General features: G+C 35.6%; 3 protein-coding genes and 1 pseudogene across 4 annotated transcripts; all 4 read left to right on the top strand.

The window, feature by feature from the left end:
- Nucleotides 1-692: 692 nt before the first annotated feature.
- LOC113765273 lies at nt 693-4948 on the top strand. The gene is given in 8 exon segments (XM_027309393.1): nt 693-1344; nt 2646-3300; nt 3661-3713; nt 3716-3851; nt 4322-4435; nt 4437-4452; nt 4454-4495; nt 4497-4948. Coding segments are annotated over 8 exon segments (1728 nt in total). The 5' UTR covers nt 693-803; the 3' UTR covers nt 4668-4948.
- A 1094-nt stretch (nt 4949-6042) lies between these two features.
- LOC113764750 (2-methyl-6-phytyl-1,4-hydroquinone methyltransferase, chloroplastic-like) lies at nt 6043-9831 on the top strand. 2 transcript variants are annotated; one of them, XM_027308729.1, is made up of 3 exons: nt 6043-6799; nt 7354-7660; nt 8881-9325. In XM_027308729.1, the coding sequence occupies exons 1-3, from the start codon at nt 6264-6266 to the stop codon at nt 8905-8907; spliced, it is 870 nt and encodes a 289-aa protein (XP_027164530.1). In that variant the 5' UTR covers nt 6043-6263; the 3' UTR covers nt 8908-9325. The 2 variants fall into 2 exon arrangements, with proteins under 2 accessions (XP_027164530.1, XP_027164529.1); XM_027308728.1 differs by lacking the exon at nt 8881-9325 and adding an exon at nt 9344-9831 and having other exon boundaries at nt 6048-6799.
- A 4178-nt stretch (nt 9832-14009) lies between these two features.
- LOC113765773 (calmodulin-like protein 8) lies at nt 14010-16062 on the top strand. Its single transcript, XM_027310022.1, has 4 exons — nt 14010-14224; nt 14474-14631; nt 14765-14845; nt 15746-16062. Exons 1-4 carry the CDS (start codon nt 14149-14151, stop codon nt 15881-15883), a joined length of 453 nt encoding a protein of 150 aa, XP_027165823.1. The 5' UTR covers nt 14010-14148; the 3' UTR covers nt 15884-16062.
- Nucleotides 16063-18763: 2701 nt separating this feature from the next.
- Nucleotides 18764-19547, top strand: LOC113765030 (annotated as a pseudogene).
- The last annotated feature ends 6326 nt before the right edge of the window (nt 19548-25873 follow it).

Below are 25873 nucleotides of genomic sequence, written 5' to 3'. Positions count from 1 at the left end.
GCTGGCATGTTGACACCAAAAAATATTCTCCGTACAAAAATCTGGTAATACATCAATCAGTTTTTACAAAACAAAATAAGGTACATAAGTACCTAATTAAAAAGTCCAGCAGACACCAAGATTCAACAAAAAGTCCAGCAACAAACCATAAACAAAAAGCATCTTATATGCTAAACTGATGTCGAAAAACTTACCAGACACAGCAATAGTTTTTCATGATACTCTTTCACAGCTACTTTTTGATCTTCAATGGTAGATCTAGGGTTTTAATTTTGTGGGTTAAAATTTTCTCTTCTTCTTTCTCACGACAAAGACTAGAGTAAGGGAAAATCTGACTTCATTTGCTTCCTTTTTGTGTATTTATATTAGGGTAATTTGGACATTTGGCCCACAAATCGTCACGATGGATACTTTCCGTCTGTTTGACACTTCAACCTAAACCACAAGGAGTTTATGTATAGCTTTTAGAATCATAAAAGGGTTATGTGATTTTTGTAAAAATTACAGGGGGGTAAAATATAATTTGTCCTTTTCAATAAAGCTTAAAAAGGTACAGAAACAGCTAAATCCGTTAAACCTGGCGCCTTTCCTGGTTTCCTCTGCAATGCAAAACTCTAGAAGCAGACAGCATCACAACCTTCCTTCAATTTCAAGAAAATCTTTAATCTTTGCCCACATATATATAAAGTTAACATAAATGAATAAACTACTCCAATAAGCACACCCTTCGCGTAATCAAATCCACCGAAATCCTCTCTCCCCTGTTTTCTCTCCCAGAACACTCCCAGAACACTAACTAAAATATGGCTAGCCAATTTAGCTATAACTGCCTACGCGCAAGCACACGCGCCGCCCTCTCAGAACCCCGCATCCCCAAACTCCAAAACCCACATTTTATTCTCATCAAAGAACCTCCAGACCTCATCAAACTGACTAAAAAAAACAAGCCCAGAATTCTAAGAAGTACAAGAATCCATGTCTCAAGTGGCGGAGACTCGTACTTGGACATGTGGAAGAAGGCTGTGGATCGTGACAGGAAGTCCAAAGAATTTGAGAGGATTGCGGAAAACATGGCTAGAGACAGTGATGATGATGTTGGAGAGGCAGAGGAAGAAGAAAAAGTTAGTCAAGAACAGTTGGAGAGAAAAAGCAGCGAGTTTCAGAAGATTCTTGATGTTTCTACTGAAGAAAGAGACAGAATCCAGAGAATGCAGGTTGTTGATCGGGCTGCGGCCGCAATCGCTGCAGCAAGAGCACTTCTTAAGGAGAATAAGCCGCCAAAGATGCAGGAATCCAGTGAAGTGAAGGTTGAGGCTGGTGAAGATGTGGAGGATGATCACAGAGGTAATTTGACTCTTAATTTGGAAGGAAAAAATTGTTCTTTTTGTTTCTGTTTTATGGTTGTTGTCAATGGTTGAGAGGTATTATGCTGCTATACATTTATGGGATGTCAACTTAACAATTTTAATGGACTTGATGAAGTGGAAATGTATATGCTTTTAGGGCTAGTTTTAGTTGCATAATTTGGGAACTTGAGATTCGGAAGCCATTCACGCAGTACCTGCTGATTATTTTGGAAGTGCATTCTTGTTTATAGATGAGATTTTGGGAAGATGAACTTGTTTACTTGATGTCATCAGACTATTGAGCAACTGAAGCATAAATAGTGCATTAAATTTGTCCCTTTCTGTGTCAATTTCTAATTGTATATGAGCAAAAAAATTGTCATGTGGAACTGTCTAGTTTGATGTTTGTCAAATTACGTAGAAGGCTTCTTCCTCTTGATCTCAACTAAGATTCTAGAATGAAGATTAGAGTGATACTTAAAATGGGAATCCTAGTGGTTGAAATTCGTCTAGGATGAATCGTTAATAAATTCTAAATTTCTCCTGTTCAATAAGTTTTTCTTTTTTTAAAATTTATTTATTTATTTTTGTGTAAGTTCCTGTAACGTTTGCCTTTTTTTTTTTTTTGAATGTATTTCAGAAGAGGTTGATTACATGAGTGTTTTATTCAAGTTTGTGAAGAATCCTGTCAAACATTAACAAGGCTTAGTAGCTTAAACCCAAGCGCATGAGATACTCATATTTGCTTCCGTCAATGTGAAAGGACGTTGTCAACATTCTTGTGCAGCAAATGTTTTGTCACTATATTGCTCTTTGACTGGATGTTTCCGTTCTCTTCTTTCTTCGGAGACAGTCTTTAGTTGACTAAAAGCAGTCCACTTGTTATTCTGGTATGCACACCACATGAACCTGGGTAGATCTTTGAGCATTCTTAGTATTTGCAACTTTACCTCAAACCTCAATCAAGGTCCTTAGTGATTTTTTTGGTTCAGGGAAACTTTAAATCTCATATGTGCGTTGCCGACTGGTACTTGTTTATTGATATACCTCCAGGATAAGATGATAAACCCTTTCTGATTCATAGATTTTATTTTTAACAGCGGTGATTTGGAACTTCGATGCAAGTCATTTTGCTTATTCCATCTTTCCTGTATTTCAGTGGTGTTGGTTATCTTTAACTTTGAGTGCTTTGCCTCTCTGTGCAATGTCTGCAATAGCAAATTTTCACCATTCAAATGTCACGGCATTTTTCTCAATTAATTACCTTGGTGCAAATTCATTAGTTTCAAAATTGACCAGGAGAACAAAATGGCAACTCTTTGCTGTCTCTAACTGGAGGCACTAGCACTGGAACACCAGGTCCAAATTTTTGGTCATGGACGCCTCCCTCAGAAACTGATGACGCTATAGATGGGATAAAAGCAAAGTTGGACATGAAGGCTTTTTTAGATCCTACCAATATCAGCCCTGTGATGGAGAAAGAACAATCTGCAGACTTTCTCTTACTTCCATTTGAGAGTAAAAGTTTCCCAAGTAAAGCTCCACTTCCTCCTTTGCAATCACTTGTGGAAGTTGAGGAACTGGGAGTTTCAAGCTCTGCTGAAGAAACACCTCACCTGGAGGAGGAACATGAACTTGGTATTGCCTTTTCAGCTAATGCAGCTGAAGCTGTGCAGGCTCTTTATGAGGCAAAAGAAGTATCATCCCAGGGCTTTTATCCAGATGGATCTAGATGGTGGAAGGATACAGGACTGGAAAGACGGCCTGATGGAGTGGTTTGCAAGTGGACTCTAACCAGGGGTGTGAGTTCTGACAAAGTTGTAGAGTGGGAAGAGAAATATTGGGAGGCGGCTGATGAGTTTGGCTACAAGGAACTTGGTTCAGAGAAATCAGGACGTGATGCTACAGGAAATGTTTGGCATGAATATTGGAGAGAATCCATGAGTCAGGTCAGGCACGGGGCATGTGAATTTTATCTCACATGAATGTTTCATTAAGTTAAAATCAGTTCCTTGCAGTTAATAATAATAATTTAATCAATTGGTTCTACAAAAGCAGATGATGATTTAGCATATATTTTTCTTTAGTTGGAGTTGTGTATGGGAGACAAAAATTGGATTCTGAGATCTTTCCTTTAATATACATGCTTCATGATTAGAAGCTAAGAAAAGTATTTATGCCACCATTATAGAGGGCACAAAAGGAGCATAAGAAATTTGATGCATTATAGAGGGCACAAGTTCTTTGAATTAAAAACTAAAACCAAGATCTCCGTGTACTCACTGTAACATGTCCTGACTGTGTTTCTGTGCAGAATTGGGCTTGTCCAACTAGAAAAAACTGCAGATAAATGGGGAAAGAATGGGAAAGCGATGAGTGGCAGGAACAATGGTGGGAACATTATGGAGCCTCTGGCAAAGCAGAAAAGTGGGCTCATAAGTGGTGCAGCATTGATCCCAACACACCTCTAGAAGCTGGTCATGCTCATGTTTGGCATGAAAGGTACTCTAAATTTGTTCTTTGCAGTGCTTTTTGCTCACACTACCATTTGAGGTGTGATCTCAAGTGTGTAGTCTTTTCAGCACTTTTCTCATTGCAAAATGGAGTTAGTTCAAACTATGTTCCTTTCTTCAACTGTTGAACCTCCCGTACCTTTAGGAGTTTCTTTCTTTTCTCAAATTCTTTTTGGATGTTAATAAACGGGTTTACCATTTTTAATACAGCAGAAGTTCAAATTTTAACAATGACGCTGGAATGAGAATTGAGCAAGCTGAAATTGTAGAATCAGGTGTTTAACAGGAGAGGGGCTATTGTTTTATCTCATGTTACACACCTTCGCCTCCTTTATTTCCTGCTCTAGTTTTTCACAAACAAATGACATTAGTTGATTAAGCATTTCCTTCTATATAAAAAACTGTGAATAGTGGGTGCTGCTTCCAAAGATAATGTTAAAGCATGCTATTCATTTCTTGGGGTGGTGAGACGTATGATGGGCAAGGCAGTGCAAAGTACAAGTGTGCTGAGTGTTTCGGCTGGGTATAAATGGGCGAAAATGGAGAGATTTATTAATGGAATGGTGTAAAAAAAGGGGACATGGTGGCAAGGCAAAACATGGAGACCGTTGGAATCGCACTTGGGGTGAGCATCATAAACAATTCTGGCTGGGTGCACAAGTATGGCAAAAGCAGCAGCGGGGAGCATTGGGACACTCATGTACAGCAAGACACTTGGTACGAGAGATTCCCACATTATGGTTTCTACCATTGTTTTGAGAACTCAGTCCAGCTCCGTGAGGTTAAGAAACCATCTGAATGGTTGTGAAAGAAAAGGATTTGGGTCAACATTCGCTGCTGAACTCAGAAACACATCTTCTGGTACTACCTGCATCCGCAGTTTCTGTTAAAGAACTGTTTGATCTAGTTAGCTATGCAGGCCACTACACGTATTCAACAATTTTTAGCTGTCAAATATGAGGATTTTCCAAGCACATATACCTTTGTTAATAGATTGAACTTGTATGGATTTTCACAACATTTTACGTAACCCTTATAAACCTCTGATACAGCAACAGAAATAAAAGAAACTGAGTGCATTCCTTTATATTTATCCGTTGAGCAAATTATTTGGGTAGCCACTGAATTTCTTAAACAGCTAAGATTCAACCGCTTAACTATTAATTGTATGTTTTTATCCACTGAACTATCAAATGTGTAAATTTTGGGTCATTCCGTCTGATTTCACTTTTAACTCTACCAGTGTTTTAAGAAGCTTAGTCCAATAATCATACCAGTGTTTTAATCTGATTTCACAAACAATTTAATAGACATACTGCATCACTTTAATAATAATCAATGTTTAAAGAAGCTTAGTCCAATAAAAAATTTTAAATACACAATATTCATACTTCAATGAGTTGTACATATATTAATGCAGATGTGTGTGTGTGTATGTGTTTGGATTAAATACTATTTATAAATTTATTTTTTGTATTATAAATTATAACACTTCCTATGATATAAACTATGTGACAGAAAAGATGGTTAAAAAACGTATTTAAAGGATAATAAAAAATTTGCCATTATTTGGTCACAAAAAATTGTTTGCTTCATGCTTTATTTACATAGCTAAAAGATTACTTGTTCCTCCGTTGAAATTTTGCATATATATCATACATTTATTTCCACTACTATATACTAATACACATTATCAATGGAGTAAAAATTAATTAAACAAGAAAGGCTAATCAAACATATTTACTAGGTTATTGCAGGAAATCTGAAGTAGTGACCTTGTTTTAGTTACAAAGAAGATGAAAAGACACTACTATTAAAGAAAACCAATCAAAAAATTAATCTTATATACACTATCATTGTATACATTATCATCATTAGATATATGATATATGTGCAAAATTTGAATTTAAAATTTAAAATTTACTCATAAATCATCCATCCAAATGTGAAAGTGTATACACCGATAGTGTATATAAAATTTACTTAAAAAAAAAAATCCTCTAATAGTATTCATAAAGTTCCCAGTTTCAAGGGTAGACCAAAACGACGCAGTTTAGAAGCAATTAGCAGCATGCACAAAACGACATAGCTTCAATCATTGCGCCTCCTGTCCCTTTCAAGAGCTTCCCTAATCTCTTTGGAAATCGTAACTTGTGGTTGTGTTTCTGCAACTCCAACCTCTTCAAACTTATTGGGATTTTTTTTTCGGTAATCTCCTTCATATATTTACTCAAATTTCTTAATCAACTTTCTCTCATTACTTATATGGGTTCGTCCCTATCTACATAATCGTTTCAAAAACGTCCCACGTGAATCACTAAATAGCTGATAATTTTCAAGACCTTTGATAGCTTACATCGTGAAAGAGCTAGTTTTTCCTGGTGGGTTTTCCTTGGTTTGTCATATGATGGCTTCGTCACTGCTGAGTGGAGCTGAAAGCAAACTTATTACAGGTTTTGGGTCGGAACTCCATTTTAGGCCGTTGCCCAAAAAGGGTCTTGCTTATTATCCAAAAAGATGGTATATTTCAACTTTGGCACCAAAATGCAGTTTATCTTCATCAAGGCCAGTTTCTCAACCCAGGTTTATTCAACACAAGCAAGAGGCTTTTTGGTTCTATAGATTCTTGTCAATTGTTTATGATCATATTATAAATCCAGGGCATTGGACTGAGGACATGAGGGACGAGGCACTTGAGCCTGCTGATTTGTTTAGTAGACATTTGACTGTGGTTGATGTTGGGGGCGGTACAGGGTTTACTACTCTTGGGATTGTTAAACATGTTGATGCTAAAAATGTGACCATTCTGGATCAGTCACCGCATCAACTTGCTAAGGCTAAGGAGAAGGAACCTTTGAAAGACTGCAAGATTATTGAAGGTGATGCTGAAGATATCCCTTTTCCTACTGATTATGCTGATAGATACATCTCTGCTGGAAGGTATTTTCTCTTCTTTCCGGTTGCGATTTCCTCTTAATTTGGGTTAGATAAGGTTTATATTGTTTACTCGTCAGTTCTGGTCGATTCTCCTGAAATTCCCTATTTCCTTGAAAGCTTATTTTGGAACAAAATTTGTGCTTCTTGTATACTTGTAGCTATTGCAGTAACTCTGGTTTGGGCCATAACAGTGTGATGGTAATGCTTTTTATCAGAAATATATAGTTCTTCGATAGCTAAAAGAGTAAAATGAATAATCTGCTGAAAGATGTTAGTGATGTGGCTGTAGGGGCTGCTAAGCTTGGGGATACTGTCATAATGAGCTTTTGCCATTGCAAAATTAGGATACCATGTTATCAATGATACTTTTATGAGTTTGTCTTTGTTGATTTCTATGAGTGCATCAAATGTTGAAGTCTACCTTGGAATGTTACACTCATTCTCGCTTTTTCTTCTTTTGGACTGTAGCATCTTATATGTGAACGCAGTCACACACAAAACCACATTAGCCTTCTAATTATGATGTATCTGATGCAATATTTTATCTTCTCCCCAAGTATCGAGTATTGGCCAGATCCACAGCGTGGTATTAGGGAAGCATATAGGGTACTCAAGATAGGAGGCAAAGCCTGCATAATAGGACCTGTTTATCCAACATTTTGGCTGTCTCGATTTTTTGCGGATGTGTGGATGCTATTTCCCAAGGAAGAAGAGTACATTGAGTGGTTTCAAAAGGCTGGTTTTAAAGACGTCAAGTTAAAGAGAATTGGTCCAAAATGGTATCGTGGTGTCCGCCGTCATGGCTTGATCATGGGTTGCTCTGTTACTGGTGTTAAACCTATGTCCGGAGATTCTCCATTGCAGGTAGCAAATTTTTTCTTCATTAAAAATGTTATCTTTCTTTTTGCTTCTTTGCACTTGTTTCCTTGCACATGTCATGTCCTAAAATGAAAACCTGAAGAGAAATTTGTTTTTTTTGGGAGGAAGGATGTTATTGGTTTAAGCATTAATCAGAAAGAAAAAGAAAAAGTAAAAGCAATGGAAGAAGAGTAATCGAATTTGTTAGACCTCTGAATGTATCGAGAGGAATATAGAGGATTAACAATCTGAAAGAAACGCGGCTTGAAAAAACCTGGGTTCTGGACCGGAAAAGAATTAAGTATGGTTGTGTATGCTGCATATCTGCCTTGAGCAGTTACTGTAGCCTCTTTTCCTGGATGTGCTTGTGAACTTGCTTATTTTTTAACAAAAGATGGTAGGCTTAACTGACAGATTTAAAGGAGAACTAGCTGGTTGAATACAAAAAGGATTACAGATATGGAGGAGCTTAAAGTGCTATTTTCTTGAGGTTATCCGAGTTGTCACATCTTTATATGCATATCTCTTACTCATTTGAACTACTGAATGTAGTAGATATTTATGAGCTACTTTCAACAGTCTAAACCACAGACATCAAATTTCATTGTAAATTCACTTTGAGTACTTATAAATCCTAATTATGCTCAACGTGTAATAGCTTTTGACTTGAGAACACTAAATACTAGGCTACCAGAGTGTAGAAAACTTGTGAACGACCACAATATTCTTCGGGTCCTAAATGTGAAAAAGATAGAGTTTTGTATGACAACCCTCTTTCTCAACATATTACGGTTGGGATGGAGTTTTGCATTTGAATCTCTTGTTCCCATGATTTAGTGTAGAATGGCTTGATGCTTTTGAACATCAACCAGCAGGCTCAGCATATGAGTTTCGGATGTTAACTTATAACTGTATGCGAGTTTCTTTAATAAACAGCAGTGTAGACATGCTATAGAGCAGAACATCCTATGCTTTAAAGACTCCCTGTACAAGTATTTGAAAAATTAACATCCTATAGACTTTTGATAGAAAGTTATTATATTTCTCCACCAATTATCTATTCTAATCAGTTATAACCATTTTAATGATAAACTTAGCCTATAATCATTTGCTGTTTTAAGTAATATTTCAAGAGTCCTGCTTTGTGATTATCTGATTTGTATGCAACATATTGGACATCTGAATGATCCACTTCACTTTTGGTCTTCTGATGTATACTTTCATAGGTTTTATTCTCCACTCTGGGCAAGTAAGGTTGTAACTTAATGTTGTCAGTATCTTGCATAACTAGTTTTTGGCATCAGATGTTCTTTGGGCATGGGACAAGACAATTTTCAGTTAGATTGTAACAGCTATTAAAAAGTTATCAAATCTGAGGGACTTCTCTCTTGTACTTCTGGTCATTCCGGCATGCCTTTTTTGTTGCAGAAGTTGTGAAGCAAAATTCTACGAAATTAATTCTCATATGATATCTTTCAGAATTTAGAACATCGAGCTCTAAATTTCTTCACGTCACATTAGAGAGGCACAAGGATGGTCAAACACAGTTAGATTGTTTGAGATGTTGCTATGCTGAGCACTATAAATTCGGCAAATGTTTAGCTTTAGAGAATATATTGCCTGTGATTAGCTTTAGATTCAGCACATTTTCATCTTTCGCGGTTTCTTGAGAATAATTCCCTGCTGCAGCTTGGTCCTAAGGTGGAGGATGTGAAGAAGCCTGTGAATCCATTTGTGTTTCTCACACGTTTCATTCTTGGAGCATTGGCAGCAACTTATTATGTGCTTATTCCAATATACATGTGGATTAAGGATAAAATTGTACCCAAAGGTATGCCCATTTGAGGGTATAGAAGAAGAGAGAGACGGAGAAACAAACTAGATGCTTAGACGTTTTCGCGGGATAGCAGCAGCATTATCACGACTATGCAGAAATAGCATTTTTAAGTACATGTTAAATAAGTTGACTTACTGGAAGACATTTAGTGTTGCCTAGGATTTAACAAGTAGTTTAAGAAATTTTTTTTTTTGCCCCTGGGGTTTGGGGAAAGTACCTTGTTAGTGGAACTGCGAAACCCTGCTATGAATTTTGTGAGCTACTGGTATCACAATTCTGTAATCTTTAGTAGAAATGTTCGAAGTTTCTTATGGTCTACCTCATGTTCTAATTTTCTCTACATTTTGCTGCTGCAACGATTAAAATTTAAGCCCTGTATAGAGCGAAAGAATTCTATACTTGGGAAGGGACTTCATTCTAGTGGGCTGTTTTGTTATCGTATTTTAAAATATTGTTTTGGTTTTGGAATCCCTGATAATGTGGGTTGATCTCAGGGAACATGAAAAATCATTCTGGAAAAAGTTTCAATGGCACTGATATGAGTCTAATAGTGACAGTTTGATGTTTACAATAAATGTAGCAATATAGGGATGCCATTTAGAACTTAAAAGAACAATCTTGGAGTTGAAATTTTCAGCAAGAAGGGATCAAACCAGTCAATAACATCTAGTTCTCTTGACTCCTTCAAATGGACAGAGTGAGTCCAAAAGTTAGACCATCACCAACCACTTTTCTTTTTTCCAGTTCTTTCTACCCAACTATAGCCTCCTCAAGAGCCTTAATCCCAAGGCATTGTCATTTTCTTGGTCGAATAATTCTATTCACCCCTTCAACACTGCAGATTTTCGAATTCAGCAGTTCATTTGTCTTCGGTTCCGTTTGATAAAACTGAATTCTGAATACTGAAATAATTAATTTATTGAATTTTAAACACTGAAAAAAATATATAAATGTCTGAATTTTAATGCTAAATCTATTTATACTATTTGATAAATATTTAGAGTTGAATCCTTAATAAGTTTAATTTGACAATTTTGCCCTTATATCCTTCAAAAAAGAAATAAAATCTATGATTTAATTAATTTAAATTTGTTAGGTATGAAAATGACAATATTTATTTTTAAATCAAATTAATATAAAAGATGAAATATATTATATGAGGAGTATGAAGAAGATGTGAAAGTCATTAAAAAGGGAGAAAAGAGAAACTAAAAATCGTTAGATAGAAAATATTAGGTTGTTTAATTAGATAAGAATTTTGAACATAATTAACAAATAAGGGTAGATTCGATAGATAAGATAAGGTAGTTGAAGTAATTCTACTGATTCTTATCGGCACTTTTTTATGTTATCAAACAGACTCTTCGTCTTTTGACAAAAAAAGCAGTTCGTACTGTACCATGCCATGTTATTCTTTGATGCATGTCTGTTTATACATCTGCAAGTAGATAGATACATGAAATATTTTTGTATTTCGAACACATTAATCTATTTATTTATTTTTATTATTTTTTAAATCTAGGACTGTATTCTGTGACTGGTCTTTTTGTGAAATTACCTTAAATCAAGGGGTTTATTGAAAATAAATGTTCTAGCCAAAAATCAGATTTCTGGAAATAAAGATTGGAAAAGGAAATGCACCTCGGCAGGTGAGCCAATGGCAAGTAAAACCGCGTTGCCAGCCATGCAACATTTATGTCATCCGATTAAATTATTCATCGATTTATGTTACAAATCCTAAGGTATTAGTATTATTATTATTATTTTGATATACAAATCCTAAGGTATTATTGGCAATAGTAACATAAGTGGTTAGAGCGCAGCGCTCGAAGTTGTACGCAATTACTAATAAATTAATTGTAAGCACCAAATAACTTTCTTAGGTCTTATTTGAAATCGCGGTGCTTTTACTTAAAAAAAGGTGCTTTCATAAAATAAGAATATTTTTAATGCGTTTGGTGAACATCATTTCTTGAAATGATCAGTAAAGTTTTTGCCCGGTAAAGTTCTTTTAGTATAAGTTCAAATTTGGTACTTTCAAAACAACTTTTCTATTCTAAATAATAAAAATAACTTTAATAATTGTATTACAAGTGTTCGAACTGAATGAAGAGATAAATATGTATTAGAATTCAAAATTACACGTTATCAAATAGAAGAAGTAGTTATATAAGTATGTATACAAACAATAATGTGATTAAGCACTTAACAAGTACTTTGATCAAAAACTCTATTAATTAAGTGGCTTTTAATAAGCCACCTTGGCGTCAAACAGGTCCCACATATTTGGTTTGGAAGTGGTGTGGATTTCATTCTATTAAAAAGTTAGATCAATTTAAAACCCAACTCATAAACGGAAAATGATATAGTACATGATCTACACTTCTATTCCTATTAAATATCGTAATCATCTACCAAACAATATATATAGTGATTTTAAACAATTAGTTTGTTTGGATGGTGAATTAATCTCAAATAATATTTTGCTTGTATCATAAACACAATTTCCAACTCACATTTTTATACTTTCAATCACCTTTTTATTTCACATACATCACGTCATAAAAAATGCTACAGTAATTATTTCAAATAATACTCTATCCATACACACCTGATATCATTAGCCGTTCCTGCTTCTCATACTCGTTTGCCAAACACCCCCTTACTCATATGGAACAAGAAGTAACGTAGTTTTTTTTTTCCCCTCTTTTTGGTTATGGTGGGGAGTGAAAAGGGTATCACTAAGTAACGTTGAAATGGTGTGTTTTCTATTTCTTTGTTTCTTTCCTAACAAAATTATGATAAACACAGATCTGCTATATATATATATATGTTCAAAAAAATAAGAAATAAAAGAAAATCCCCATAAAGATTGCACCATAGGTTTAGTGGCTCAAAATTAATCAAATAAAATCAGGTGTAAAAATTGTGTTGAATCAGTAGTGTAAGCCTGGTGAAAGTAATGCAGCTCGACCTGTGGGTGAAAATTTTTCAATGCTAAGCACAGTGCAGAGCACACACCTCCCAATACGGCCATACGCTCACTGGTCTTCTCTTTGAATGCTCTTTGTCCCCTCAGTATTGAACCAAAACAGCTGGCCAAAATTATCTTATGCAAAATTCCCATTTCTCACAAGATTAACCTAATATACGAATTTTATCCATACATGGAATTAGTACACAATGTGAACAGATACATTACATCGAACCAAATCGTCTAAGATTTGAAGGGTCAACCAGGGTCACTCAAGCTGATTAATTATTTTGTTACATGTAGTTTGGAATATATATATATATATAATTAGTTTACTGTAACAATTTTGTGATGTGATGTATATATATGAATTAAAATAAAAAAAAATTATTAGAAAATGTTCAAGAAAAGTTTTTTTAATAATTCTTTTCATAACCAGATTTTTTTCTTTTTTTTTTGTTTGTGTATTTGTGGGCCGGTTTGGCAAAGGAGTTTTTTTATCAAATTTTTTCTACAAATTTTTAACAACTTAATTATAGTAATCTAAAAAAACTTCTTAAAAATTTCAAAAATACACTTTAAAATACTAAAAAAGACACAAACAAATTACCTTCCTTCCTTTATTCTTATTCCTTCCCCCCTCCTCAATCCACCACCATCTCCGCCGTCACGATCAGATTTGGACAGAGAGAGAGAGAGAGAAACAGAAAAAAGGATCGCGGGCGCTGATTGCCTGTGGAGGTGTTGGTGACGATGGTTGGCCAATGGGGGGAGAAGAAGAGAAGAGGAAAGAAAGGGAAAAAGAAAAAGAAAATAAAAGGAAAAAAGGTAAGTTTTTTTTTTCTTAAAGAAAACTTTTTACTCGTCTCAAAAAATTGTTTTTACAAATTTTATAATAAATTATACTAAAATTTTAGATAAACATAAAAAAAAAACTTATTTGTCAAATGGGTTTCCGAGACAAAATCTCATCCAGGAATATAGCACCAAATTATTCAAAGTCATATTCTCATTTTGAACCGTAGTCTGTTCTTTGGTGTGGAAAGAACTTTTTGAATTGATTGACATCATTTACTTTCCAGCTATCGAAAGTCTTTTTCATCGAGTCCTAGCCCTTCCTCTACTCGCATACATTACCCATCCCATCACAAACAAGTGTGTTTTAATAGAGTATTATTTGGAATAATTATTACAGAACCTTTTTATAATGTGATGTATATGAAATAAAAAGTAGTTGAGAATATAAAAAAATAAATTAAAAAATGTGTTTATAATACAAGTGAAATATCATCATTTGAGATAATTTAGCAATCCAAACATAATACTCAGGGAAAAGCTAGTTTACATTTGTCTAATTACTGTGATGTTTGACTAATTATCACTACTACTACTTGTTTAATATACTACTATTTCACTTTTGAATTTTCTGGCAAATTTCAATGCAAGGATATTGTAGTGGTGCGTTGTCACATTAGAATTCTTCCTACATAAACCCCAGCTAAGCTTGAGCTATGCTCATCTCGCCCCCTCTCTCTCTCTCTCGCTCTCTCTCTCTCGTTTCACAATTTGTCTCTTTAGTCATTGCCTTCTCTCTTTCTCCCTTTTTTTGGTTTGGTAGACCTGACCTCTTCTCTTTCACACACGCTTTTTCAAGTTCCAAACTCAAACAATAGGAGGAGAACCATGGGAGAAGTACTCAATCAAGAACAGATTGTCGAGTTCAAGGAAGCCTTTAGTCTGTTTGATAAGGATGGAGATGGTTCGTTTTACTCCATTCTTTCTTTAAATACAACAATATATATATATATATATATATCTTCATCTTTCTCATTTCGTCTTTTGCTCAATCTCATTATAACACTCTTCTGCGAAAAACATACGGCATACTATATGGGTATCTGCACGAGGGCACGTCTGGTCGGGAACATTTTTGTATAGCAAATGAATGACAAAAGGAATTGATCATTTTGTACTGACGATGTGATTTTGATGACTAATATCACAACAGGTTGCATCACCATTGAAGAATTGGCCACTGTGATAAGGTCACTGGATCAAAATCCAAGTGAGGAAGAACTGCAGGACATGATTAGTGAAGTTGATGCTGATGGAAATGGAACCATTGAGTTTGCGGAATTCTTGAACCTCATGGCCAAAAAGATTAAGGTACAAAAGTTGATGTCCATATATACTATATATACACATAACATGATCACAATGGTATATATACTAATAACAATGATGTATGATCACTCGCGATGGTATTCTTATCATTTTTTTTTTCTGGGTGCTGAAACAGGAAACCGATGCAGAGGAGGAGCTTAAAGAGGCTTTTAAAGTGTTTGACAAAGACCAAAATGGTTACATTTCAGCCAGTGAGGTAAGAGCTGGCCGATAGTCCCCATACCAATTGCTTTTGTCTTGAAATTGCAGAAAGTAACATAAATAAATAAATAAAAAAACGTTGTTTCATACTCCTTTTGAATCGAACTGACATGTAAACCCTTATTTGGTGCATTCTTTTATCAAGTTCTTTTTTTGGTGGTTTGTTTGGGGGGAGGAATTTACACAACCATGAATATACATATAATGAGTTTTGGTACTTTGCTCTGTTCTTGATCAGGCAGGAATACTTTTAGGAGTGTTGCAGGCCATGATAACTGTTTCACTTCAAATGTTGAAAAGACAAAGTAAATAAGTCGTGGCTAGTATGAATGGTCAAGTAAATCAAAATATGGTGACTTTCCAAAAGATAGAAAAGTCTGGCATACTGCCTTAAAGAACCCGTTTGGACATTTATTAGTTTTTGAAGTTTCTATAGAAAAAAAAATACTGTAACAATTCAATGTATATGAGATAAAAAGGTGATAGGATAATATACTCACGAAAAATATAAAAATTTGTTGAGAAATGTTCCCTTTTTGAATCATTCTTTTTTTTTTTTTGAAACTTCCGAATCATTCTTGCTGTGTATAATACGAATGTGGTTCCATGCGAGCGCTAAAATGGTACAGCGAGTAGTTCACATGGAAATTGATCTGTCAATGCTTCAAAGTTTCAAATTAGTTAATAAATTAGCATGTTTTTACAGTTGTTTCATCTAGCTTCCTGGGGCATCTCAGTTATATTAATATATACCAAGAAATGTCTTATGCAATGAACTTCACCCAAGAAGGAATACACCTTTTTGACTTTCTTTTTCATGCCCAATAGTTTAGTGATTATTGTGGAGTCTGAAGGAAAGCAATAACAAAAAAGAAAACTCTTTGATCCCATGCAGCTGAGGCACGTGATGATCAATCTAGGGGAGAAACTGACTGATGAAGAGGTGGAGCAGATGATCAGAGAGGCTGATTTGGATGGTGATGGTCAAGTCAATTACGATGAATTTGTCAAGATGATGACGACCGTTGGATAATTGCTAGGACTTGATTTTCATTCATTGTGATCCATTCAGATTAATCTCTTTTACTAATTTGTATTCTTAAAATCTATTTCTTTCAATGGTTTGGTCAATTGTTAACTTAGTATAGGGTGATTGTAATCCAATTTAATTAACTATGTATTGGATTCTTTCATCTTCTTGAAGGAAACAAAAAAGTATTTATTGTATTCTTTCATTTGTGATCCAAGCCAATTCTTCACGAGTTTTCTCCTTTCAATTCAGGCTCCAATGCTCAAATACTACTATTCCAGGTAGTCTTTATATCACAGTCAAAACTTGAAAAAAAAAAAAAATGACACATTTCGTTCCATTACATCATAATTTTTTTTATTCTCCCACTCCTTTTCATGCTCTTTCAACCCTCAACTAGCACGCAAACCCTAAATCTGACAGTGAAAAAAAACTCTAAGAACCCTTGTTTGATCAGTGGACGGACCCTAATGGTTCCATTACACCATAACTTGCTTCTGAATTAGTAGTAATTCATTTGAATTAAAGACAAAACATCGATTTTATTGACTATTTTCTTGATGAAATAAAGCTTTCTGCTATATATAAAAAATGAAATGGAAAATATAACAAGTCATCTCTTATTTTTGGAACCACTACCATTGTCGTAAATTCATATTGCAATTTCTTGTATGGTTCACTACTAACCCCAACAAAGTTGACTATTTTGTGGTAGATTTAGGCTCCTTAACTATTAAGAAGAAAAGTATCACTGTATTAATTGTTGGTTTTCTCCCTCGACTCCCAAACATTTTGCAGTTCATGGACCGATGTGTAGTAGTACAGTCATACGCGTTTTTGTTCTTGGTCATTGAAGACTTGGATGATACTATCCAATATTGACAGGGAAATAAAGGAGCTTAAATCACGAATTTAACAATAAAAACAAGAATAACCTTTTTTGTTTTATCATTCATGATTAGTATATACTCCTTCCATCCCAATATTAGAGTCGTTTTTTTTAGGAATCTAATTTTTTATGAAGATATAGTAATCATTATGTTTAGATGAGGCGATATTGATGAATTTACACACACACACATATATATATATATATATATATCCTTTAGATTCAAAATATTTTCTTGTTTAATGTGCATTGAGATTTTAAAAAGTTATTTTTTTAAATGGCAAGATTGAAAAGTATGTTTTAAATTTGAAATGGTGACTCTTATTTTGAAATATCAATAAAGTGCAAATATGATATTAACAATGTGACGGAGGGAATACTTTTGTTTCATAAACTATATCATTGTGTAATAATTAGAGCTGAAGAATAAAAATTTCTCTTACACCGCAAACTCTTTGAAAAAATTATACGTATTCTTTGCGTGCTTATTGTCCTATAATTTTTTGCTTTCTTATAGGTCAACTTTAATTTAGTCATACCTGTTATTTTCATCACCAAATACTGGTTGTTGAAGGTTTGTTGCTTTGAAATTTCAGTTGACCTCTTCTGGAGGCATTGACTGAGAATCTAACCCCTATTCTTCCCTATCCAAAAGCTGCATATGTAACTGCCTCATTTCTTAGTCGTTTATAGTTTATTTAACTTCTCAAGTGAAGCCTAATATGGGTTGGACCTTCTACTCGAAGGTCTTTTCCAGATTAAAATGCAAATGAAATTTTGTTGCCTCACTTACTAGAGAACAAGCAAAGCAATGATCGAAGTAATGCTCTCTCTCATAATGATGATCGGAGTTGAATTCATCTGTATTTTTTTTATATAAAAAAATGGTAAATCTTATATACACTGACAGTATATACACTATCACTGTTGAATTCATGACATATGTGTAAAAATTAAATTTCACTATCATGAATTCAACGGTAATAGTGTATAGATTGTCGGTGTAAGAAAGATTAATCCTAAAAAAAATGATCAAAGTAGTTGGATGATAAGATTTATCTAGACGTCTGAAGCTTTTATGATTGGCTATTGGCTATTTCAAAAAGCAATGGAATCAATAATCGAATATAACTCCCCAAATTAGCTCTAAGTTAGTAAGTGTGTCATGGCCAAAGATTGTAAGGTATTTCATCGATTGCCAGGGAAGAAAGGGGAAAAAAATATTAGTACCCAAAAGTACAAAGGAGACACCTCTATTTGAGAAGTGCAAAATGTGGCAGCAATAATTTTAATTACCAAACATAGTCTATAGGTTCTTAACTGAGAGGTCAAAGCATCAACTCAAGCCATTAAGGGCGTAAGTAGGGAAAAAATTTTAATAATTCAATTCCCACATACCATATATTACAGTAGCAGTTAAAAGAAAGAAAAGAAAATGAAAAAACAAAAAAAAAACCACTCTGTGCCTTAAATTTGGTCAATTACAATTACCTAGACTTTAATTTGATCATGCTTCTAGAATATTGTATTTTTAAAAGGATTAAATAGCTAAATTAAGGAGTCTTCATCAGACACAGTTAAGCGATGACCTGGGGGAACCAGAATTTCCTTGTCAATATTTCAAGGTCATAAATTAATATTGCATTTGAGGGGCAAAAGATATTCAAAATGCTGAATCAGTCTACAAATCACAAGGTAGGTGATCACCGACTCTGGCGTGGGTTTTACGTAAGCAAACTGATCATGGTTGAGTTACAGGAGTCGGTGTCCTGTTCCTCAGTCCCCACCCAATTGCCAAACATTTTAGAGTGAATGGCCAAAAACGTCACTAAACTATTAAAAATGGCATGCTCTGGTCACCAAACTTTTTTTGTGGCTGAAAAGGTCACTAAACTCGCAAAAAGGCTCTAGCGGAGTCATTTTACTGAATTTCAGCGGTTTCTCATCCGGTGGCATAGGCAATGTGGATTTGAAGAATATAGTCAGGGGCAAAAATGTCTGAAAGGTTATTGGAATAGGTGAAGTCATAGATTGTTTCCAAATGCACTCTCGAGTAGCCTTCCGTCTCCTCTGCCGACTCTGACCAGCCGCTACCACAACCACCACCGCCTTTCTCCATCACCACAATTATCACAACTCTTTCAGCACCACCACTTTCTCGGAATCTCACCCAATATTCTCCCTCTATCTCCCCAGCCACCACAACCTGTTCCCAAACCTCTGCTTCTTCTCCACCAGGGCTGCTCGACCTGTTTGTCCAAACCGATTCGACATCAGAGCCCGAGCCAGATAACTCCAAACCCACCGGCTATGGACTTATGCCCTGACCTTTAGCTGTATCGCGAGGTTTATAGTCATCGTTCTCAACCAATTTCAAGACCAGCTCGTCTTCTACGTCACCCGAGCCGATGCCCTTGTGAAATATTCCCAAAACCCTTCAAAATCCAAGTTCTGTCTTGGCGGGCTCGTTCTGGAGGGCAGTTTGATGCAGATTCCCTCGTCGCTGGAGATGGAGTTCATGATCACAGACTTAATGATGGATATTTTGGTGAAGTACGAGGGTTCGTTGCTGGATTTGTTCCGGAAAAGGCATTTGGTTGTGGTAGAATGGTTTATTAGGAGCGAAATAGTAGTAGTAGCAATCACAAGATGGAATGGTTTATTAGGAGTGGGAAATGTTATTTTAAGGCCACTGAGGTTTTGGCTAAGCATGATGAGAAATATATGCCTCCAGAAGTGGCGACGGCAATTGAGAAGAATAAGAAGGTTTTGATTTAGGAGCAACAGCAGTAGCAAGGAGCTGAGGGGAAAGGAGCCGGAGATGGGGCTGTTAGAACTGTAAAGTTTTAGGGGAATTGGTAATGATTTTGATTTTGACGTGAGCTTCTATGGGTTCACTTGTCCCAATAAACTGTTGGACATTTTTGCCCCCATTAGAATATTCATACAACTCAAGGACCTTGTAACCGGATGATAAACCGCTGAAATTCGGTAACATGACTTCGCTGGAGTGTTTTTGCGAGTTTAGTGACCTTTTTGGCCACAAAAAAAGTTTGGTGACCAGAGGGTACCATTTTTAATAGTTTAGTGACCATGTGGGTCATTCACTCAACATTTTATGGAGAAAATCCCACCTAAAAACAAAAATTTTGTATTATCTCTTGTGTATTGCTCAACTATGCTAATATACATCATATACTCATCCAAGAAGAACTTTTATTTTGGTTTGTGAAGGACAAATTACCAAGGAAATTATTGCACAATTGCATGATCGAAACCATTTTTGTCAAAAATAGAAGGAAGCTTTCATGCAATTTGAATCAAAACAAAATTACTAGAAATTCTTGTTTTGCACCATTTATGTTTGCTCATCTCTATGTCTTTTTAGACACAGAATGAAGTAGAAAGTAATTAAGACTTTGTTCTCGATTGTTTTGGATTTTACAAAATCTGATTATAGAAATTGATTATAGATTTTTTTTATCATTAAAAAATTTATAATCAGAATACAAAAGTAACTGAGAATATCACAAAACTGATTATCGAAAATCAAAATCTATAATTAATTAAAATAATCTACCGAGAAAAAGCCCTAAAGTTAGGACGGAAAACAAAAATTACAGGCCAATCGTTGATTGTATAAGGTATAGTTTTTAATACTAAAAATGATTTGTTTTGAAGTTTTTTTTTTTTTTTGGGTGTGGGGGTGAGTTGTACATGAGGAAGTAATAATTTTCTGCAGTTTCTAAAGGATCTAAAATAGACATGATATATTTTTTCATAATTTAGGGGCTGCTGCACCACCTTCGCCAAAATCCAGCACTAGCCAGTTCTTCAAAGGCGTGAACAGTTTACATTTGGAGGTTGAGGCTTTTGACACGAAAAATGCGATTATCTCCAAAGGAGCAAATAGAATTCACGATCTGAAAAAGCAATGGCAACAAATCCAAACAATAACAGTACTCTTATCCTCAGATTCTTGAAGTTTACTTGTGAAATCGGAATCCAGAAATACAATCAACACGAATAATAAATTTATTCAAAAGCTATATAAAAAAAAAAGAACAAAACGAAGATTGATAGCCATAGCACTAAGAACTTCTTTCAATTTTTCTTTTTTCCACAATTTCGCTCTTTCTTCCTCAAAGACATATTCCTTTCTCACTTCTTTCAATCTCTCAAAATCATCTTTTAAATGGTACAAAACAATCTATGGAATCAATATCACAGTGTTTTGCAAAAAAATTAAATGAAAAAAGGAAAAATGATAAGATTAAACAAGATCACAACCATGAAAAATAGAAATGTAGAAGGGAAATGCATGTTTCTTCTTGGCGCCTCAGTTGTTAGCTGCTGTACAGCATATGCAGGCACTCAAAAGGGAAGATCTTGGCCTGCGTTTTCCACTTGTTTTGATTGAAGTCAATGCAAGTTCCTCAGATGATGGCGATTCCAATGCCTTGTCATCAGCAATATGGCTCTCTTTTTTCTCTGGTGCAAGCTCAACAGTTGGCTTTTCATCCTTCCTCAATAAGCTGGTGAATAAATCTCTCGAGATGTCTGAATCGCTTCTTTCCATTCTAATGGTCTTTTCTTCCACTGCTACTGGCTCATAGTCTAATGACTTTCGACCATAATCAGTTGGGACCATTGAATTTTGGAATCTTACGTTAGCATGGCCTGAGAAGCTTCTGGCTAGAGACTTGTCGCGAACCAGTAGAGGAGTTTGATCAGATTCTTCGGATCTTGCATCAATTGGGATGCCAAATTCAAAGCTGGGGGACTTTCTCTGCTTAACTCGGGTAACTGGATGATCTGGATTTGATTCAATGCTTACCCTTGCAGCATTTTCTTGTGCTTTTGAACTTGGCAGTGAAGATGTTTCGCTTATCAAGTGTTGCTTGTAATCTCCTTCTGTCACTGAGTTTGCTTGAACATTCTGTTCAAGTTCTTGGACATGGTTTACCTTTTCTAGTGCACTGCTGGGATTAAGAGCTTGGATGGATGCTTTTTGTGCATTGGAAGTAGATACTTCAGCAATAAAGACATCAAAGCTGCTGCATTGTTTCAAGTTGACAGTGCATTTGTTCCAATCTTCCGCAGCCTTGGAGCATAATCCATTGTCCCATTGTTGATTAAATGATGAAGTGGGAGAATCTGCAGGCAGACCATTTTCCAAGTTGAATGTTGACGATAGAGAAACTGGAATGTTTTCCCCTTCAGATGACTCGAAGCTGGACAAAGACTCCTCTGCTGCCCCTGCATTATGTCTGCCATTTCCTGTTGAAGTCGAGTCATCGTTTCTTTTTTCTGTTTCTTCAACTAACAGATTCTCTGTTACCTTCTCTCCTTCATCATACTTATCCATAGACCTCAATCCATTTGACACTGAAATCGTTTTAGGCACCACAAGGACCACCTTTTTATCCCTGCATTCTTCTGGTTCTTGTTCTGCAGCAGTATAAATCACTTTGGTCCCCTTATTCTGATTAACCATATCCAAATCAGGGCTAGAACTCATTTTAACCGTATTTTCCTCTCCATTCTCCTTGCTACAAGCTTCTTGCTCAATCATTCCTGGAGTGGCATCATCCATCAAGGCCACCTGATCAGAAAAATGAGCACGACCAGAGTCAGGCTCTTTCTCTGGATTTTCTGATCCATCACTGGTCAAATTGATCTCTTCAGCAAGGACAATATGCTTCTTTTTTGGATCAGGAGTTTCAGATGAAGGACCTATTCGACTGACTTCTGGAACTGTTTCAGTTGGTGAACTTAAAACGTCGTTCAAATTATCTTTCAGGGGTAGTTGAATATCACCATTATTTCTATGACCATGCTGAACATTTTCCTCTATAGCCTTGCTGACACTTTCTTCTATGCAAATGTTCATTTCCAATGATTTATCTTCTACATCAGGAGACTCCTCTAGCATCAAATCGTCCCTATTTCCTTCCCTATGGATCTCACTGCAATCATGTTTTTTCTCCTCTACGTGACATGTGACACTCAGTTTTATGACTTCCTCAATCTGATGGGATGATGAACTCTGATGCTCTTCTAGCGGTGTGGTGGTATCATTAACAGTTTTTGAATCTTGAAAAGTGCTCTCTATGTTGGAATTTGAGTTAGTGATCTCAACCTTCTGTGCATCGGTTTCTGGCATGCAAATGAAGAAAAAATTTTAAGATGGAAAATATCTCGTCTCCCTGAAACTCTTCTATATTTGTATATTAAGCTGTTAATAATACTACACAAGGTGATACTACACAAGGTGATGAGATCGTAATCTAACTTCATAAATGATGTGCCTTCTTATAAGAGAAGTATTAGGAACTGACCTCTTGGAATGATGCCGTTTTCATGACTCTCAATCTTGCCATTTATGGGCATAATCTCGCCCAGGTTCGACTCTAGTGGTTTCTCATGGTTTGCCTCATAGGCTGAATCAGCTTCATCGACATAATTCTCCTGACTGACTAAATGATCTGATTCTTTTGCAGCTTCAGGATATGGAGGAGGAGGCTGATCAGACTTTTTGTTTCCTTGCTCTAACATGAAAACTACATGTTTTCAACTTACCGTAGTTGAATCCGGGAAGCATAAGTACTAGATAAAAATTATATGTTTAGAGTTATAAGGGGAAGCATTAACCTTTTTCATCTGACTCATGCCGTTCAGCATTAGAATCTGTAGTAACCGAGAAATCATCAGAAGATTCTGTTTTCTCCTGGAAATCTTTAGTCTCAACTTCAGGAATTATGTGGTTTTCTCCTTTCATTTCGTCTTCGCGAGCTGCTTCCTGGGGTTCTTGCGGAACTTTAACTGTTGCTTTCTCCTCTTCTACAGCAGATAGATATAAATTAGACATGGTCATCAACTACACATATAAGTTCAAACATAAGAAACTACAGACTTGAGCATCCGATACAAACATGCCTTTTATTCCTGAAGCATTTTGGTTCCCCATCTCTCTTTTCATGTTCAACTGCTTGATTCCTGCAATAGAACAGTACTCTCAAATAGGCACTTGATAGCCAATTATGCATTTTGGTAGCAAGTCTTTCCAACGCTGGTTCATTAATCATAACGATTCCAAATCACAAAGTTGAATAAAACCATACCATCATTATGATGATGATCATGATGAACTGCACATGCTAATCGCTAGAAGCTTTGGAGAACAACACATTTTTGAACTCTTACTGAGACGTCCAATGTGTGAATACTAAATTGGCACGGCCACTTCACTTGCATTACTTTAAGCTCAAGACTTGTTTCTTTGATTAATCAGGAATCAGATGAACCACATAAAAGGGCCTAGTACAACCTGCATTGCTGTTCCTGTTTTCTTGTTCGCGCCTTGATGAGAAAATTGTAGTTTAACTAAAGATCACTTTGCTGTTGGACAGGTTTCTTTCTTTAGCCTTTATGTTCTTGTGCCTTTACATAGTTTATTGCTATGTCTAAATCTCTTGGTTGGGAGGAATATCCATTGCCAGAATGGCACCACTTTTTCCAGGCCAACATACTGATAGTTTAGCAGCTTGGTGCTATTTAAAACAAGAAACCTAGCAAAAGGTGCATTATGCGGCTTGCTGTTGTGTTTTTTAGGAACATATCTTAGCTTGCGAGCACAAAGAAAGAAAAACTGTAAAAGGAACGTCTTAGATCCACTTCTACCTTTCTTGTAGAACTAATTTACTCTACAATGCACATATTTTTCTTATTTTATGCAAACTTTCCAGGACTTCAAACTCCATCAAGGAAAAGAAATAGGAAGCTTGATGCCGCCCTATATTCACATGTGTAACTCACATACTATGAATTGAATTAATACATGATTGGACCAGAAATTATGCAAGGGTGGAATTTGGCTCGAGAACTATTTGGTCTCACAAAATATATTTGGTATTGATCCATGGCCCTGCCTCGTGAATGGGGAATTATGATTCCAATAGGGGGATTGTGATATGGTGGGTCTCAATTTTTGCATCTCTTGGTGTTAAAGGCTAACTGCAATTAAGATTGCTACTAATGCATATACTCTCAGTGCTAATCTCATCATTAGCTTTGCATTTTCATTAATCAGAGCCCTCTTTCTTTATGCACATTCTAAACTTGAAAGTTAAATAGATGGACCCTCTTAATTCTTTTGATCAATTAGAGTTGTAGTAAAGTTGTTGGCGAGAATCCACTCTACCATGCTTTATTATAAATCAGCTCTCTAAATCATCATAGCAAATCCCATTCATCTTGATTATGGAGAAGTTTGTTAAAGCTTTTCTTTTAGTTGACACAGATCAGATCCTTATTATATATATATATTTTTGGTGATAGTGGATATGATGAGAGAATATTGCTTGAAGCACTCGAATATATTGACGTCCTTGAATTCCTCTTGTTACTTATACTATATCTAAATTACACTTAATTTATAATGGGAATACACATACTTACATTTACTGGCCCATTTGTATTTCAATATTTTCTCAAATCAATTTTACTTTTCTAAAAAATTAACACTTGAAACCTCTCATTAAGAGCACTCGTTAACCAACACTTTAAACAATATAGAATTTTTTTTGTCATAATGAACGACTAATAAACACTCGTCAACACATCTAAATTATACCTAAATTCACATCTATTCCATCTCTATATTTAGATAGTTTCCCAAATTGACTACCCTCTCGCAAAAAATAAACACTCTTAACGGGTGCTCAATAATATAATCCCCTAGTTCTGGTGTACAAACTAATTTCCTAAAAATGTGTAGAGTCTTACCTCAAGGATACACAGCGAGGCAAACCAGTTGGACTACTCGCGGGGCTGGTCTTATTACTTTTTTTTTTTTTTTTTTTCCCAAACACGGTAACAGAGGCTGGTCTTGCTACATACTATTGACTAATTTGCTCCCCCCCAAGTCCCTCTGATGGCTGGCCATTTTGTTGGGCCCTAGCTTCCAACAATTAATTGGGCTACTGAGCTTCTCCACATCCCTCAGATAACCAATGTATGGTTTCCTCGAAGCGGCCTGTAGAGTTAATCTACTGGACCCGTCAGCCACTGAACTGGTAAATGTCAGAACAATTATCACTTAA

The sequence above is a fragment of the Coffea eugenioides genome, chromosome 3 (assembly GCF_003713205.1).
Source record: "Coffea eugenioides isolate CCC68of chromosome 3, Ceug_1.0, whole genome shotgun sequence".
Taxonomy (NCBI): Eukaryota; Viridiplantae; Streptophyta; class Magnoliopsida; order Gentianales; family Rubiaceae; genus Coffea; species Coffea eugenioides.
Note: the sequence above shows the minus strand (reverse complement) of the source record. Positions and strands in the feature narration are given on the sequence as shown.